The 20059-nt window shown below is 39.1% G+C and overlaps 1 protein-coding gene across 1 annotated transcript; it reads right to left on the bottom strand.

The window, feature by feature from the left end:
* Positions 1–229: 229 nt before the first annotated feature.
* LOC124141023 (probable ethanolamine kinase) lies at positions 230–14336 on the bottom strand. The gene is made up of 7 exons (XM_046508872.2): positions 13832–14336; positions 13099–13355; positions 8921–9064; positions 7147–7289; positions 3142–3302; positions 2114–2187; positions 230–527 (listed from the first exon to the last, which is right to left on the bottom strand). Exons 1-7 carry the CDS (start codon positions 13892–13894, stop codon positions 458–460), a joined length of 912 nt encoding a protein of 303 aa, XP_046364828.2. The 5' UTR covers positions 13895–14336; the 3' UTR covers positions 230–457.
* Between the last annotated feature and the right edge of the window lie 5723 nt (positions 14337–20059).

Below are 20059 nucleotides of genomic sequence, written 5' to 3'. Positions count from 1 at the left end.
AAAAATATCACTTCTATAATTGAACAAGACTTTGTTCAAGAAAAATATGTGCAGACATCCCTTGTAAATATATGAGAAAAAAGAAACTCCGTAGAAGCACATCATTCATTAACACCCAAACATTGCATGTTTTCTCCAGTACAAAGTATATTGCTCCTTAATATTTTTATGTTGAAGAAAAGATAATCTGCAAATTTACAGATAATGTGAGAAAGAATAGAAGCCGAATTAAACCGCATTTATTTATATAAAGAATATAGTAAGTAAACATATACTATTTTCCTTCCAATAATTTCTTTTTCTCAAGTAGGTCTATTTGTCAATGTGCAACCCCCTGTGGGGAATCCAGGTTTGAATTGGTCCCAGCAAACTTTTCTGATCTGAAAGGGAGTTTTGAAGTATTGTAGCCACTTCTGAATATTTGACTGTAGTGAGTTTCAATATGGTAGATGAAAACCTAATGCTCCTTCAGAGAGAAGACCTCATCTCGTCTTCGAAAATATTCCTTAAACTGTGTAACTGAATATCTGAAAGACAAATAATATATCAAGGTTAATAGTCATAGTAATAGCCACAGCAGTATGCGAGCATATTGCTTGAACAACATATCACAACAATATTAATCTTAATGATTTGATAAATGATTCTTTCTGCAATAATAATTGTTGTGTCTCACTTTATCTCAATTATCAGCAAGGTGTCACATCATTACATGGCATCAACATTTGTTATAAAGTTGTGTAGTGCAAGCATCCATTGCAGTAGCAGGATAAACATGATATGATCAAATATTGTGAGTCAGTCAGTCAGTCAGTTCTAGGCTGCTTTAGGCACAGAGTCAGTATACTGTCAGAGTACAGAGGGGTATTCATGTTACACTGCGGCACGGTATCTCGGTGGGCTAGCACTATATAATTGCCATAATCCCGGACTAGTTTTAAGCAGCCACATACACAAAAGGACATGCACGCACGCACGCATGCATGCATGCATGCATGCACGTTGCTGTATGAATGCAATAATCTTGGACGTGATGTTAAACCACAGTTCACCTCACCTCACCTCGCCTCGCGGACTCGCAACCAACAACCATCCGATCTTCAGCTCTTGACGGGAGACCAGACGAGTGTCAATTGTCAGTCCAAGCTAGTTTGCATCAAGTCATTCAAAACTCATTTTGTAATGCATATTTTGTGGTGTATACCAATCAAGCAGTTGATGAATACCCCAATTACACACAAACATGATCTCAGACTGTCTCTGTAAAAAAATACAGTCTAAACGGACTTATAAATGATCGTCTTTTATTAGACTATATTGGATGCATCAGGTATTTATATCATCCTCCTGGTTAATATGTCTCTGAACCTCTTTCATACATATTGGCAATCTTGGACAGCAGATATCTCAAATTCTAGTAAATGCGCCTTATATCGTATTTTAAAATCGCCAATAAACTTGAAACATATTCAATAAACATTCCTCCTCACTTATCCTTTAAATTGCTATTCTTTGGGAAATCTTGTCGCCGCCTGCCAATAGAAACCGGATGATCGAATAAAAAACTCCGTTGAATGACGTTTATGCAAGTTGTTTGATAGTTTTGACATTGGAGATGGATACAACTATATCTTCAAATGTAAATATTGTAAATGTAGAAATAAAATACTGTTCTGTTCAAAAGCCGAAAATGGGGACAAGAGACCATAGTACCCCTTAAGACAAGCATGGGGACTGGCAACCGATTCCACCTACATCCTATCCGGCACATGGGGATTCCGACAACAAACATTGTGTCACTAGTGGGGCAGCCTACTCCTCCGGCAGGGATTCAGGAACCTAACATTGTGTCAATATTGGGGCAGGATATTCCGCCCGCAGGGATTCAGGAACCTAACATTGTGTCAGTATTGGGACAGGATATTCCGCCCGCAGGGACTCAGGAACCCAACATTGTGTCAGTATTGGGACAGGATATTCCGCCTGCAGGGATTCAGGAACCTAACATTGTGTCAGTATTGGGACAGGATATTCCGCCCGCAGGGACCCAGGAAAGTAACATTGTGTCATTAGTGGGGCACTAGTGTCACTAGTGGACTGACTTATAAGTTACCGTAGGAAGTCAAAGTCCTTCTTGGAGTATTTAGCTAGTGAAAGAGCCAGCACTCCCCAGAAGAAATTAGAACCCTGCAACAGAAGAACAAGAACGTCAGTGTTTGACTCGCTCACAAACTGGCTTACTATCAATTTGACAAACACTGTTTAATTGACTGGTATCTTGGACATGTTGAATGTATGGACAGGTGTGACTGATATCTTGGACATGTTGAATGTAAGGACAGATTTGACTTAAATCTTGGACATATTGAATGTATGGACAAGTGTGGCTGGTATCTTGGTCATGTGGAATGTATGGAAAGTGTGACTGATATGTTTGACATCCTGAATGTGCAGAGAGATCTGACTGATATCTTGGACATGTTGAATGTATGGACAGGTGTGATTGACATCTTGGACATGTTGAATGTATGGGCAGATTTGACTTATATCTTGGTCATATTGAATGTATGGATAGGTGTGACTGGTATCTTGGTCATATTGAATGTATGGATAGGTGTGACTGGTACCTTGGACATGTTGAATGTATGGACAGGGTGACTGATATACTTGACATGTTGAATGAACGGAGAGGTCTAACTGGTATCTTGGTCATGTTGAATGCATGGACAGGTTTGACTGATACCTTTTTCATGTCGAATGTATGGATAGGTTTGACTGATATCTTGGTCATATTGAATGGATGGACAAGTGTGACTGGTATCTTGGGCATGTTTGACTGATAATTTGGATATGCTGAATGTTTGGACAGGTTTCATTGGTACCTTGGTCATGTTGAATGTATGGACAGGTTTGACCGATATGCTGAATGTTTGGGAATGCCATTACAGTGAAATATGAAAAGGTTCACGATTGACTTTTGTTTTGGTTCACGATTGCAGACGCTCACTATACTAATTAAATGACAGTTGAAATAAAATTGTTAGAGTAAATTATTCAGCATCAAGAAACTGCGAGGTGCTTGGTACAACATAATATATTCTATAAACACAATACCGATTCCTACAAAATGAGACTACTCACTAAGGCACACTGGTTGACCTGTACATAAAGCTTCTCCACATCAGCATCACTGACTCTTGACTGTCTCCCAATCAAGGAATAATACTCCTCCAGGTAAACACGTATCCATGTCAACTGATAGTCACGGTCGGGAAAACGACTGTAATCTTCTTCATATACACCTGAAAAAAAGTCTTTTTAGCTATTGGATATTGACAAGTTACTTTGTTGACAAAATATCAGGATTTCAAAAACGTTCAGAGAATCCTCACACTTGTAGCTAAAAACTTAATATTCTTAAAACCAATTTTGTTCCAAGTAACAAGGTTTGAAACATCCTCGATTACCCAATGGATTCTATCATGATAAATACCCAGGACCCAATTGTTACCATCAGTACCATTTAGATTTGATGGCTAGCTTAGCGTTGTATCTTTCAAATCAGACTCAAAACATATCCGAATGAAATTCAAGTAGTAACTGCATTTCAACAATGTTTTATCTTTTGCAAAACAGGCACTTTTATCTCTTTATTTTCTAAAATGTAATTTACATAGTAAATTTATTAACAGTTTTAACATCACCCTTTCTAAATAGTAACGGCTGCATTGACTAAAAGTTTAAAAACAATTCTTCTGTGCCAGTTGACAAACAAGTTTTAACAACGTTTTTTCAACCAATCAGATTGCAGCAACACCCTTCCATTCATTTTATAACATTTGATAAATAGTCACTGCATTTCAACAATGTTTTATCATTTGCGAAACAGGCACTTTAATCTATCACTCTTTCTAAATAGCAAATGCAGCGTTGACTAAAAGTTTAAAAACAATTCTTCTGTGCCAGTTGACAAATAAATACATTTGGTCATATAATATTAAATAATTTCTTGCTTTATGCATCCTTTTCTACTACATCTATAAATAATTTGCTTAATAGGATCATTGTTTTTTCCCTTTCACGCCCAGTATAATTTTCTGCTTTGTAAAATGTAAAGATATTGGTACGGAAAGAAGCCACATTTCCAATTTCTGCCCTTTTTGAAGTACAATTACACAGTTCCAAAATATACGATCAATAGTTTCTAGTTCTTCGTGACAAGAGTGGTGATAGAGTGGTATATCCAAAATTATGAAGGAATTGTCCAGTTAGGGGGATATTGTGGATAATCCTATCAATGCAGTCTTGAGTGCATAATATTATGGAATAATATGCGATAATATTAAAAACTTTCCAACCATTGTCAGTATACCGAAATATAAATATTTGTTCCTATCTGGAATAACATGATAACTTTACAAAATTTGAATTGAGAAGAGTAGCGTTCAAATGTTCATTTCCGTGTGTAGAGGTGACATGCAGAAGATTGAAAGGGTATACAGGTATACTCTAGGTTTTCTTAAATTGCTTTATATTTGGATTTCGTTCTTATAACATGTCAACGTTGTAACACCTTCATAATTCAAAATATTTGTTTCGATTGTATATCTATTTATGAATTCTTCAAAGGTTAGCAATCTACCTTCCTCGTGTGCTAAATCTGGTGTACATGGTTGGGACCCGTGAAGATTCGGGTTAGAACAGGTCTTCAGCAACCTATGCTTGCCGTAAAAGGCGTCTACGCTTGTCGTGTGAGGTGACTGACGGGATCGGGTGGTCAGGCTCGCTGAATTGGTTGATGCATGTCATCGTATCCCAATTTCGTGGATCGATGCTCATGATGTCAATCACTGGATTGTCTGGTTCAGTCTCGATTATTTACAGATCGCCGTCATATAGCTGGAGCAACAAACCAAACCAAAACCAAAAAAACATGGTCGGTATTTTATCCACTTTAATATCATCAATATTCAATAAACATTGGGCTTGAACTTCTTAGTTCAGTCAAGTTTGGAGTTAATTTAATTAATTTAATAATACATTTCGACCAGGCGGAAAGGACGTCTTTCCAGAATGCATTTGTTTTTGACGTGATAATTGTTTTGTTTATGCAATAACTGTCTGCAAGCGATATCAAATTTTTGGTCAGTCAGTTTAATAAGAATAAACTCCACATTTGACTTCTGTGATGCTGTTATTTCTTTAATATTCGGGGCTTTAATTCTGCCATGTTCTGGGTTCAACATCACGGTGTTTTTTTTATCAAGTTTACTCTTCCATATAAAATTGAAACACTTCTTTTGGAGCTGGGAGGGCGGAAAATAGATGATTCAATTCTGAGAGTAAGGGTGACTTTATAAGTGTTTCACCCATAAGTTTCGGGCATACAGTTTAGATCTGTATCAAAATTAGTTCCAAGAATCAAAATCCATTCTTTGCACATCTTACATCTAGTTCCCTTTTTAGAACAAATCCAGATTAATTTTGTGTTATCCACATTTACCCTAAGACCTGAAAAACGAGCAAAACTTTGCAATGTGTTAAAAACTGCATATAGGCATTTTTCAGTTCCTTCTAATGTAAGCGCTGCATCATCGACGAATGTATGCTCTATATTTCCTAAGTTATTTCCCTTTATTTTCTTATTATTATATTTCGTAATACCTAAAAGTAGGAAGATGTTAATATTTATGCTGAATTTCAGCAAATTTGGTTCAACCGATTTTGAGAAAGAAGTGTCTTTGCAACATCGTCTATGTCTACCGAAGTACACCTTTCATGATGCCTTGAATCTTCTTGTATTTTTAATCCTATCCACACACAAAGGTTTATCCTACGGTGGTTGAGCTGTGCCTTTTACCGGCCACTAAATGATTCAGCTTACTTTCAGTTTGCTTCAGAGGAAGAATACAGTTGCCACATGTTTAAAATTCCTGAACTACAGTTCATCAATAAACAGTCAGACGAATGTTGATCTACACACACACCAGCATATTCGTTAAAATGATTTCCAATGTCAAATGCTTGAAGGTTGTAAAAGCCAAACTCATAGTCTATAAAACCAACAGTTACTTTCATCATTAATAAATCAAAACTTAATCTCATCTACAAATCTCCCAATGGCTCATCTTCCCGAGGAAAGGGCGTTAATTGAGTATAAAGTCCAGTTTCCACCCTTGCCGACCTAGGCTGGAAATCTGGAGTTACAGTTTGTGCATAGTCCAATCAAAGTCGCGTGACGAGCTAGACATCCGGTTCGCAAACAACATGGATTTCAACGTGCAGATATCGGTCAACTGCAGGATTTGCAAAGCATGTGTAGGGGCCCCGACAGTCATGTAGATTTCGGTCGATTGCAGGATTTGCTTATCATTTGCACCGCCATCTCGTTGTCAACAGATATTTTCCAAATATGTTCATGTTCTTAATCAAAGAGCTCACGTGATTTGATGCATATCGCGAGGTATGGCCCGTTTTATTACAATATAGAGCTTGATTATCGATGAGATCGTCTTGAAAGGGCACCGCCATTTTGTTTGAAGCAAATGCATGTGATACGAGAGGTGGAATCTGATTGGTCAGTTGGGGGGACATAAAAGGGGCATAACTCGTCATTGCCACTGGTGGCGCTACGATCGAGCCTGGAAATTCTAGCCTAGATCGACCAGGGTGGAAACTAGACTTCAATAGTCAGTTAACGCGCCCTTGCCCCGGGAAGATGACAATGGCTCCAAACACATAACTGATCTCATGCGGTTCAGTATTAATGGGGTCTAGCCTAGCCATGGTTTTGATATCCCTCATTCGATACATGGTTACTTTCAGATTTTCGTGTTCTACATATCACTAGTTGAGCAATGGGGTAACAATGTCTAACAATGTGTGATAAAGATTTTCAGCGCACTTTTATTGAGGTCTTGTTGGAGATACAAATCATGGATGTTTTAAAAAAAACCAAATAACTGCCTCCCTGATGTACCTATCACACAAAAATAAGTTTTTACAAGCATGGATTACATACCAGTACATTTTAGAAAGTGGTGAACGTATGGCAGTGTCGTCAGATCTTTCGCAGAGAGGAACTGTATCTGAATAAAAGATCTGAATTTAATTAGATTTATGTCGGAGATGTGTGTATAAACTCACTCGACTGACTGTCAAACACCACGTTCAGCAGATGCAAGTCGTTGTGGGAGAAGACAACGTCACAATCGAGGGCCTCCGGTCCATCCTTCAGCATGTTGAACTCTTCCTGTATTGCTGCCTTGGACTTTAACTCACTCTCGAAACTGGGTTTCAGCATGATGAATCACAAAACAAAATAATGGTTTTTTTCTGTTAAACATTCTGATGAAGAAGGATGATGTACCAGTAAACACACCAGAAATGTGAAGCATAACAGCCACAAACTGGTGTGTGTCAGCCATTAGCATACAACTATAACATAAACCAACAGAAAAATATAACTGTGCTTCATATAAAGTTCAACAAATATAGATTTATTCTGAAATGAAGTAAAGCATCTTTCAGGACATATTCAGGTAGACATCACCTCGTCTTTAAAGTCGTGATTCACAATTTGCACGGCGCACAATTTGGATGTTTGCGTGTTGAGAGCATGATTCTCACGTGGTTTTTAATGTGAACAGCACACAATGATAGTTTAGTTATCAGGTTCTCTTAAAAAACACTTTTGTTTAACCGTAAATATTGCCTAAGCAATGCCACGGCATGGTGAAAATCAACATCTACGCGCTGTAGGTATGAAGCAAACAAGAATGGCGAAAAACAAAGTTGCCAGATGTTCATCGAGACACAATATCATCTCTCTTGACACGTTATCTACAGCAGGGAAACACTCATGGCTTGCCACGGGTCGATCATCCACGTGTGACGTCACGTCAACAAGAAAATCATATTCGGTTGGTGCTGCTTCCACATCGCAGTGAGGCACGCCTAGCTTGGTTTCACGTTATGTAACTTTTTAAGGCAGCATAGCATTGCTGTCGGCAGTTTCTCCAGACCTCTCCCCTCTTTAGGATGAGACGAAATGGAGCGATGCCTTGGACAGGACCAGAATGCTAGCTCAGTTGGCCCCGGGGGAACGGGTGGCCCAGTCGTCTAAGGCGCCGCGATTCGCTGTGCAGAGTTGCGTCTCTTGGGCATGCCAGAAACCTATGATTGTGGATTCGAATCCCGGTTCGCCCCGATTATGTTTCTAGGTTTGTCAGCCCCATACCCGTGCTCGTGGGTTTCACCGAAGTGGTAAACGTCTGAGACCTGCATCACTTCGGGCTTTCCTCCCACATTAAGTTGACACGCCGTGATATAACTGGAATAATGTTCAAAGCGGCGTTAAACCCAACTCACTCACTCACTCAGTTGTCCCAATCTTTGGTTGACATTTGGAACAACTTCCTCCAGGCTCTTTTCAATCATGGTGTTTTCAATGTGTCGCAGGTGCCTCGCCAGGTATGGGTTTTGTCAATGAATTTGTTATGATAAAACATTGATCAGACGATTGACCAAATAGTATGTTGTTATTTTCAAATACAACATTTACACCACTTAATATGAAGCACAGTTACCTTTTTCAGTTCCAAAAAGCTCCTACACTGTGATATTTCAGCACTTATATGCTGTTAAAGGAAGTCAGTGACAGTGACAGTAACAGTGTCAGGAGCTTGGTATTATTCCTATAATAATCCAAAGGATCTATGTTTAGCTGATCCTGTGCTGGAAGCGCCCTTTTGGTACAATTGTTACAAACTGAGTTTATCATGTTAATCATGACATATTTAGAAGATGGTCTTGATCTTGTACGATTAACAAAATTAAGTTTTGAAGCTGCAATCACTCTCATGAACATGATAAATTGTAATAACACTGTTTGAATAAGCGATCAAATACGAATCCTTACATCTTCTGTCTCTCTGGTTCGGGGAAGCTATCAGGGACCAAGTTGATATAGTTCTGTAGCATTGTGAAGAGGTAGGGTACAGGATTAGAGTTATCATCTGAATTGTTAAGGGAATGCAATTTGGCCATTTTCTTGGCTATCAGACTGAAACAAAAAAGAAAAACAGTTGATTTGGAGTGTATAATATAGTGATTATGTAAGGATCTCAGGTAAAAATTGGTTCAAAAGGAAACCAAGGCATCAAGATGGTTCAAACGAATGAGTGAGTAAGTGAGTGACATCTTCCCGAGGCAGGGGAGTTAACTCACTATAAAGGTCGAATTTCCATCCTTGCTGAACTAGGCACTATTTATGGAGTTATATCTTGACTGGACTACGAGTCTATGTACCGACAATCGAAATCGACATCTGGTTTGTCAACTGCCGTGCAGATTTCGGTCGATTGCAGGATTTGCAAATCATGTGTACCGCCAAGACGGCGTCTAGAGAATTTTCCCAATTCTTTTTATGTTTTTAGGGTGCTCATCTGCTTTGAAGCACTAAGCACATAGTTTTATGAAAATATAAATTTTGATTATCAATCAGGTCGTCTTGACTGGGCGCCGCAATTTTGTTTGAATTAAATGCAAGTGATATGAGGCGAAATCTGATTAGTCAATATGAGGGACATAGAAGGGACATAACTCGTAATAGCCACTGGTGGCGCTACGATCGAACCCAGAAATTCATAGCCAGTATTCAACAGAGGGGAGGGTGGGGTCTGGCATCTAGTTATCACAGATAATTGGCAGCATTGCAGTGGGTATGTCAGGTCGATGGAAGTTTGATATTAATGATTTCCTCATAGAACTTTCCATTTTGGTTTAATGACATCATTTCCTGTTCATGATGGCATCATTTTCACTGATGACATCACTTATTAGTGATATTGCTTCCGGTTGATGTTACTTCCGGTTCTGGAGTTATTTGTGACATCACAAACATTCTGCGCTCTCGCTAACAGTATAGAATTCCAGATCACTTAGTATTCATGATACCGTAGACGTCATTCCTCCTCATGACATCACTTTTGTCTCAACTTCGGTGATATTGACGTTACTTTTGATGTGTCCTGCTCCATGCTATCCTGGCCACAGCGAAAGTAGTCCTTGAAGATCGGGTTACACGTCACGCAAGTAGAAGTTACAAAAACTGGCAGCTTGACATCACCTGCTTGGTTGAGACTGAGTTCTATGCATCTAGACTTGTTGCCAAGGCTCTTATTTTATGTGCTATTTGACAATAGTGTACTGTCTATGCATGAGCGGTCCAAATGCAGTTGATTGAATTTTGTCAGTACACTCTGGAAGGGACCTGAACGTTATTGAGCTCTAATCATGAGCGTGCGCGAGGAAGTGTCAATTGCATGTAGTTCTGACACTCTGGCTGCTGTGGTCTTAGCTAGGAGATAAGCTGTCTTTTTCGAAGCTAATGGTAGTGTAGCATCTGTCATAGGCTCGTATGGTGATTCAATTCAATTTTGTAAAGTTGCGTGTAATTTTGATATTTTCCAGAGAAAATGACTTCATAAGTCGATTTAGTACTGGGTGAGTACATATAGAGAGACCATTGTTTTGATGTACAGGTGCCAATGCTGACCTATGGCCCTCAAAAGTGTCATGTCTGTAATTCTTCTGAAATTCTTGAGTATATCGTCATATCCACGACTTGCAAACCTCTCCTCTTCGCCGCTCGGTTGTTGTACATGGCTGATGAGTGAATGAGTTTGGTTTTACGCCGCGTTTAGCAATATTCCAGCAACATTACGGCGGGGACACCAGAAATGGGCTTCACACACTGTACCCATGTCGGGAATCGTGACGAGCGAACGCTTTAACCACAAGACTACCCGGCCGTCCCTCATGGCTGATGAAGAGTGTTTCCACTGTCGTGCCACTTCTTCTGAAGCATGTTTAGAGAGGCCAGAGGACTGCATCTTTGCCGCAATAGGTTCCAGGCATGAAGGTGGAGGTTGTGGAGGCTGCCGTAAAATATGTCCGATCTTGGATGGTGCAGTAGATTGTGACGCTCCGCTTGTGAGAGGTGACCAGTCTTGTGAACCATGCTCTGTTGAGCTATGCCGGAGCTATTAATATGATCACACATTCCATGTCTTCTATCTTCCTCAGTGCTCTGTCTAGGAGAGACCAAGGGGGGAATCCACCTGTAGGGCTAATGGGTCTGGTACTGGGCTCTTGTTGTTGAGGCAGATGGCAAAGCGATCGACATGTAGGGTGTCCCACGTTGTGACGACTAATTTAAATACCTGGGGATGATGGGGTCATTCCGTGGGGACGGCACGATCTTGTTCTTGTTCCGTTTCCCAGACTGTGACGAACTTCCATCCAAGTCAGAGAGTCTGCTAAGGCAAACAATCTTGTAGTCTTCGTCATCAAGCGCTTGGATTCTGTTCCCCATTGATGCTGTATATATACCACCATTGTGGTATTGTCCGTGGCGATCAATACCGACGAGTGGTGTACCATATGCATGGTGTTTCCAGTATCTTGAGTCAAAACTCGTAATCAAAACCATGTCAACAGGATTTGGTAGAGCATGTGATATCTGAGGACAGTCAAATACAGCAAGGTACTCTACCTCTAGAAGTGGAATTACCTCTTCCTCTACCTCGTTGTTGGAAGGCAGGTTCACTGCTGTTCTGGCTAGAACTGGAGGGGTGTGTGTGTTGATTTGTTCTTCCATGGACAGCCATGCGTCTTGTCGACAGATATATTGAATTGTGGGAAAGCCAGCCTTGTGTTGGGCAGTTTAGAGTTCTTTAGAAATTCGTTCATCTTTTGGATAACACCATGAAGGAGGATAGGTACATGTGATCACTTTATATTTCAAAGATATAAAACCTCACGCCCATAGTACAAAATAGTTGATAAAATGTACAATATGGGTATACATGTAATTTGACTGAATTTGAGCAAGGTGAAGTACATGTATATCTAAATAATTATTGATGTTCTATGATTAAAAGCAAAGTAGATGATCATGCTGACTATCTAGAAATAGATGAAACGGTTGGTATTGATATAAGGGAATGGGCCTCTTACATTATTTTGGTGGGAGGAGATAAAATATTCATTGATAGTATATTGTTAGTTGCCCGAGTGTGGAGAGGGGATTAGACACTCACTGCTGACCAGAAAGGTTCTCTCTGTATTTTGGAAGTTGGGTTCACTTTAAGTAACAGAGTTGTAAGTTGATAAGAGGTGTCAGTGCATCATCTAGATATGTGTTGTGTATAGAAATGTCAGGCAATAGAAACACATCTGGGGAACTACTGTGTGTAATAAACAGGTACTCTCCAATAAATCGACGTGAACAAGAAATCTGACTTGTGGTTTGAACGAGCTGCATCATCACTGGAACCAAGGATTGGTGATGAGAAGTGGCCGAGGTAGAAGTGAATGACATTCCGGAGTATTTAGTGAACGCTCACATCCCATGAGCCCATGACCACCGTATCAGTCATGAACTAAATTGCCTGATATGTAAATAGGACGGAGGGACGGAAAAGGTCCTCAGAAACGCATGCTTGTCGTAAGAGGTCATGTCAAGGATCGGGTGGTCGTGCTCTGTGGCTTGGTTTATTAGTGTCATTGTTGGTATTGTACCCCCAACTGGGTGGATAGCTGCTCCTCATCACTCAATTGTTCAATTACTGGGTTGTCTGTTCCAGATTTGATTATTTACAGGCCACCACCATATTGCTGGAATATTGTTGAGTGCAGCGTTTAAGAACAGTTTGAATAACAATTACCATTATTCATATCATGTCACATTACAAGAATATCTAATATTTCAAATTATTATTCTCAATTTGTTCAACCATTATAATTATTCCTTTTACCAACAAGTTCCGTGCTGCACAAAAGAATATTAGTCTACAAAAATACTTTCTGGACAATTTCGAAACCTCAAAACCTCAGTATGACAATAATTCTGCCAATTTCTATCCTGTATTTTGTCAAAGGTCAACAAAGTAAGAATGACTTCAAATATTTTCCACTAGTATGTCAGACATCTTTGATTTAAACTAACTGGTCCTGATAAATGTTTACAAACATTTGTCTCGTCAGCATATTTGATGAATGCTATTGTCATGCATCTAAAAAATTGTCACTTACGTCGATATATTTGCATCCCTCACCATCTTCTCATCGAGAGTTACCCCTTTCACGAAGCCGTAGGCCATGCCGTTGGTGATGGTGCAGTAAAGGGGCGGGGCAAACCCTGCCACACCCAACAGGATATAATTGTCCTTCTCAACCTGTCTATCAATGATCAACTCGGAGTTCTCCCCATTGATCCGCACCAGAACCATGTCATCTTTGTCCGGCTGGTAGCCCCCGACCAGATCATTGAACAGTCCCTCCTTGAATTGCTGCAGATACACAATAAGCATTAACATGGCTTCAGATTGATGAGGGGCAAGTGAATTGCTGCACGTACACAATTCTAAGTATCAAAAGGTCAAGATGTATCAATGTTACATTGTTATACGTTTTCTTTACAGCCTAATGCAAAAAGAAAAAATGTCAAGTATCATGTGAAATATTAGTTATGGTTTTCTTTTAGTCTGAGCAACATTTCAATTCTACTTCATGTGTTAATTGATTAATATGTAAGCTGGAAAAATGAATTGCTGTTCAGATGACAAAATATTTCAATTTGTGACGTCATGAACAATGTAAATGACGTCATAAGGTATTTGCCTCAACAATGAACCAATGCGACGTTCCTTCAACTGACCAATTAGCATTGAGAATCCCTAAAATGTGCATATGTATATATCGGAACGGTAGTACACTCGATCTTTCTCACCGTTTGTGTAATAATTGATATCAGTCTTATTGGTACCTTAAATTTAAGATTGTGAATGTCCCATTCAGGTTTAACACGCTTGATGATTTCTTGCTCCATCCTCGATCTTTGCACTGTCAACTGAAATCTCGTAGTGGGGAATAGTTGCAGCCATGTCGATGGCGCTGTCTACGACCGTGTCGCTGTGCAGTTGCAACGTTCCAGCGTGATATGCTTATATCCGGGTACTCTGAGTTGGAGAAGGAGAAGGCTCCTGAGCCTTCAGCCGAGAGCCGCGATGTGGTCCGACGGGTAATGTGCCGTGTGCCGGGAGCCACCGGGAAGTGCCCGTAAGCGTGGGTTACATAGACTGGCGGCAAGTCTTCGTAACTAGATCCCTTATTCCCACGCTGTGGTTGGAGGTAATGCGACTCGTCCTCATATCACAAGCTGTCACGCCTACATGAGAGAATTATAATAATTTTGCAATGTTCTTCACCTCTTAATATCATGAAAAAAAAAGACAAAAACATCTACTGTTTGTCAGAAGTGATAGTTCCATACAAAAACGACAAATTTCAAGTTATTATGTCAATTCTCAGTCTGCTGTATGGTTTGAGGATGAATTTATATGACCATATCGTCACTGCCACACCCTTTAGTTCCATTCTAATTAATCCAGCCTGCACAGTTTCCAGGAAAGTCAGACATATTACCAAACTCGGTAGTTGTTTAATACATGAAGACATCCCCGCCAATAATATGGTCCATATAACGAGTTGGTCTGCCTAAATGTAATTATTACTTCAATATTATATAATTTAGAAGACCCGGGTTCGATTCTCCACATGGGTACAATGTGTAAAGCCCATTTCTGGTGTGCCCCTCCGTGATTGCGGGAATATCGCTAAAAGCGGCGTAAAACGATACTCACATATCAATTATTCAAATAACAGTAGATCTATTTGTGTTATTTATTTCATTTCTCCCTGATACTTATGTGTCCTCAGTGGTCAGTTTATCAGCAACCTCATCCATGACAGCCGTGCATGACAAAACTCTAAATACGCGCATCACAGCTGAAGAACTATGGACAACTATAAGGGCACGCTTATTTATTTTTGTGTTACTCATCTCCAAGGGTTTCCAAGAGGGGGTGCGATCGGTTGTAAAATGAAAAGGAAGGGGGAAAACAGGTTCGATATTGCAGATTACCTATTCAAGGTGGTTCAAACTTACAATGTGAAACCCAAGTCTAAAGAATTGACGTTGTATACCAAATATTTTGGCTACATGTCTGTTCGACTGTTGAGAACAAGTTGAACACGCAAAACTGAAATTTAAACGCATTGTGGAAAAGGATCTATGAGGAAAGCACATACATGTAGATGAAAAAGCAACCATCACATAAAGTCATATTATAAATAAAGAACACCCCTTCCATTGACCTATTTCAAGTCATAAATGCTGCATAAAACACAGGTTCGAATCAGTTCTAAAATAACTTTAATTTTAAAACCAATACACTCTCCAAGTAAGTGTTCTACTTCTGAACACTAGACAGAACACATAGATGTAACACCTTTAATCTGAACGTTGATGTTCTCGATCCAGAACACTACCGTCTCAGATACTTGCTTCTACAGTACTGACTTTGCCCGATGCTATCCAGGGAACATTGTCTTTCAAGGAGTAAGAATTCATACCATAGCTACACAAACCTTTCTTTGGCATTCTAGGAGTTGGTGAGTAAATAAGAAAACATAATTTTTTATTGAAACAACATCTGGTTTATTGCGATTAGCAACGTTTCGTTGCAGATTCTTAAACCTTTATCAAACAAGAGTGACTACAACCAAGTGATGTATATATTCATGATAGGTTGTGATAAGCAGCAGCTTAACAATAACGATAACAGGTAATGGATATTAAAGAGCATATAGATAACTGGATGAAGCCAGATGTACTATTAGAATAACAAATAACACACAGGTTAATGTTAATTTGCCGCTTATCATCCACATACGTTATATATATGAATTATTTATTGTATTTATTTGTCAACAATATGTGACTTCCATTATCATTCCAAATTATGACATATATATATTTTTATAGATAGACAAATCATACATGTGAGTCGGAGTTCTTCAAAAAACAAAAATAGTTCTCGTCAAGAACGTTGATGGTTTGATGTCGGTGGAAGATCATGCCCTCGCTTCCGAAATGAAGATTTTTCTGAGATTTGTTGCAGCCCCCTTCGCACTTTCATATTCGAACATCAGTGAAAGGAAATGAATATATAGTTCAGGTTTTAAACCTGAACTATATATTCATTTCACTTGAACATCATTTCGGAAACGTTCAAATGGTCAATTGCAAACAGAGATTTGTGATGATAGCAAGTATTGGAATTGCATCTCACACTTTATAAATTATGCGTGTGTTGCAGTGATAGAAATGACGGCAAAAATGGCGACGTATATGTCGTCTTCAATACGTTTCGTGTGGGGCAGTTATTACTCCTTGTATGATCATCCTATGGTTTTATCACCGATATATTACTCAATGGAAGGTAAGGATTGAATATAAAACAAAATTATACTCAGATGGATTCTTATTACCACACATACCGTTAGATAATATTAATTGTAGCGCCAAATGTCTGCGACCTGGCGCCAGTTTTCTCACAGAACAGAAGTGGCACACAGGGCAAAGGCAGCTTTGAATGCTAAACAACATAAATTTACGAAACAAGGGGAAACCGTTCACACAGAATTAGTTTATCAGAATATGTTTATAATTTATTAAATCAGAATGGCAGATTCCCCTAATTCAATAAAATATAAATTATACAAAAAAACAATGCAAAATATGCTTTCCTAAGTAAAGCAGATTTAATATTTTAGAAGCATTCATGCAATAAATTCCTACAATATTTACAGACGGTGCTTTTTCGATTTTCAATAGCTGAACGAAAAAAGAACAACTACAGACAACTTAGAAATAAAATCTCACATATGTCACGCAAATTCCAGAACTAATATCATAAGCACTAAGGTGTCTGCAAAACAATATGAATCAGATTGTCTTCAATCTTCTTGTTAGAAGACTGGAGATCGAAGCACTAGTGTATATTTTAATAGTGGTAACTGTCCGGCAAGTTTTGGCAACCCTTACGGTTTCGTTTGTATTTTTAAGAAGTACGAAATGACAAAATTTAAGTACAAATAGATGGAATAACAGTAAATTGCAAGTAAACCAGGCGTGAAGATGGATGAAGGGAGGCTTGAGGTTAGGAGTCAAGCTTACTTGCAGTGCAAAGTCGCTTAACTCACTTATCCTGAGAAAATCAACGAAGGTAGTGCGCAGGAGGTTTTCAAAAGTGGAAGTCAGTTATGTCAAAAATCAACTTCTTCGTGTGGTAGAAACTGCGATTGTTCTTTGTTAATTGCAAAGCCTGATTTCTGCAGTTGCATACCTGCGTTTCTGACATTTTGTGAACTTTCAAACTCATCATCTCATCGCACGTAAGAATCGTCAAGATAAGGAACGACAATGCCTTCCATCTGCCTTAAAACGGCATACACTTTTTCCAGCAAAATCATAATTTTTATTTATTTTATTTTATTCATTATTTTTCAGTATCCATTTTAATCTATGCATACACACTATTCTTATTGAATTTATATACAAGCATCTACGTACCACCTTTTTTAATCCTGGTAAATATAGGAGTCACACATTCTCCCTAACTGTGTTCTGTTTTCACAATATTTGTTCTTTTCAATATGTAAGTGTATTCCGTAGAATTGGCATAAGGATACGTAGTAATTAGGTCAACTGTCCTTTGATTGTTTGTATTTGAAATGGTTTTAAACCCTGAAACAGACTATATATAATTGATGTTTTTATTTTTTTAGGTTTATAGTTTTATTTGTATGTGTGCCGGATCATTTTAATACTTGCTTTTGAATATGATCAATGTCTCTGTGTGGGTCAGTGCTATCCCTTGCAATCATTTTCCAAAGCTCATCTTTCTTCTGACGACCGACCATAGCATTTATATTTCATGATCCCATTCTTGTTTTGGAGAGTATATATCCCATACATAGATAATGTAAATAAAAAATGTCAACGCCAGAGAATAACCAGTCTGGATTATCCGACGAAATATCCGATACGCAAAAGGCAAAATAGCTGTGAATCTTATGTGAATGGATTACTGAAAATCAGTAAGGACACCAGGTGTTCAAGAAAAGTGTAAACATGTCCTGCTTGTAAAACATGCAGTTTTGAAGATGACAATAATTCACAATTTTCAAACGTTCTTGCCACCAAACCATTCTTTACATCCCGTTACATGGGAGAAAACATATCAACACATTTTTGAACCAGCACTTTTAAAACTCCTGTGACTTCTTGATTTGTAGTCCTTCACGCTCCCACCTGTGCAACAGAGACTGTTGACGTCACATGTGTCATTGTTTCCCAGTCGCTATCATCTTGGCTTGGATCGTTTGCACATTATTGACCGGACACTAATATTGACACACACGCACGCAGGCACGCAGGCACACACACGTCGCTATAAAAGTGCAATAATCCTGGACGCGACTTTAAAGCCAATTTCACCTCACCTCGCCAAGTAAAGTACTATGTAATAGTGTACCAAGTTCGTTTAAGTCCTGGTGGTATATGTGTTATGCAAGGGTCTGTGGCCGGACAGAAACCCTAGAAACTCAGCCGAACACGGTCACCCATCCAAGTACTCCCCGTGACTAACGTTACCTGTGAATTAACTGAAATATTGCTCAAAGCGGCGTTAAACCAAACTCGCACACTCGCTCAAATCAAAGAAGCCCATGTACAGAGTGGCGTCCCCCATGCGTACCAGACAATTCCCGAGTCGACATGATTGTGTTTCTGGCTTTTGACCTGCCGTACATCCTCGATTAAGCGCCCAGTCGTATATTTCGTTGAGAAACTACCCCCCCCCCCCCCCCCCCCCCCCCACACACACACACCTTATTTTTGTGTTTGTATCTTAGAAAGGAAATGTATGACAACTCAAATATTGTCCAAACTTATGACATTTATGCTTTTTATATATCATGGGCGTATTACGACCAACTGGTATCTTTAAATTAAAAAATGTATTTTGTCTTCGGCATCCATGTCTATATAGTAAAAAAATGTTTAGAAAGCTCCTCCTCAATAAACATTTAAGATTCTTAACGTAAGCCTGAAAAATAAAAGATAAAACAGGATAAAATGTTTGTCCTTTTAAGTGCATACCTCTATTAAATGCATCCATTTCATTGACAACTAAATTATGTAACAAAACTTGAACACACATCATTATCGTGGGATTCGAGTTATACAATCCATTTCCGTTGGGGTCATATGATGCGGATAGAGATGCAAATATCAAAGGTCAAGTGTGGACTACTTTCACTGTTTACAAACAAACATGGCGTCGCCCTCGTCATTCGGCGATCGAGTCTAACAAACTGAAAATCAGTGTCCAAGTGTGACGTAGCTAAGGTATTTTATAAGTTTTGGCAACTTTGGAGATATAAATTTCGAAACAATTTTGCGAGGGCACTAGGCCTAGCCAAGCCGGACCAGTAGCCATATCTGTGCTTGTAGACCTCTGCGGCTTGAAACCTTCTCCACAAATTAAAATAGTTGTATTTGGCCGAAATATGTTTGAATTGTTACCTTGTTTCGTTTTGTCGCTGTGTGTACATCTGATTGCACTTCTTAACGTTATGACAGGACACACCGACTGTCAACAACGTCTGACCGTGGCCGTGACGTCCATAGACTAGGGTTAGAGTAGCTTCCCTTTGACAAAGGGCAGTTACTCTAGCGGACAGACCGATGGATTGCCGCGAAAGGCAAGTAAAGTGAATTGTTGCTTTGCGTATATGTTGCTTCGCCACTGTATAAGAAACAGATTTTAGTTGGAACTATATTGGCTACTGTCACTGTCCGACTGACACATCACTTACCCTGTGATGTAATAAATATCAATGCGCCAAGGCTCGCTAATACAATTTATATTCCTAATGCAAGATATTTACCATCCCCAAACACACTCGCGTGATAACCTGAATATTTGCAGATGCGCACTCGGTAGCGTCTTCATTACTATTGTTTCATGGTAAAAAGAATACACACAAGGTCAGCACACGTTTTCTCAATTAAACAGATTTCTCAAATTCTAGTTGAGATTTCTCACAATTCTTTGACACGGCACTAGATTCTACATCGTCATTT

This window comes from Haliotis rufescens, unplaced genomic scaffold (genome assembly GCF_023055435.1).
Source record: "Haliotis rufescens isolate VD_foot unplaced genomic scaffold, xgHalRufe1.0.p SCAF_6, whole genome shotgun sequence".
Taxonomy (NCBI): Eukaryota; Metazoa; Mollusca; class Gastropoda; order Lepetellida; family Haliotidae; genus Haliotis; species Haliotis rufescens.
This window is presented reverse-complemented; position numbering and strand designations above follow the sequence as displayed.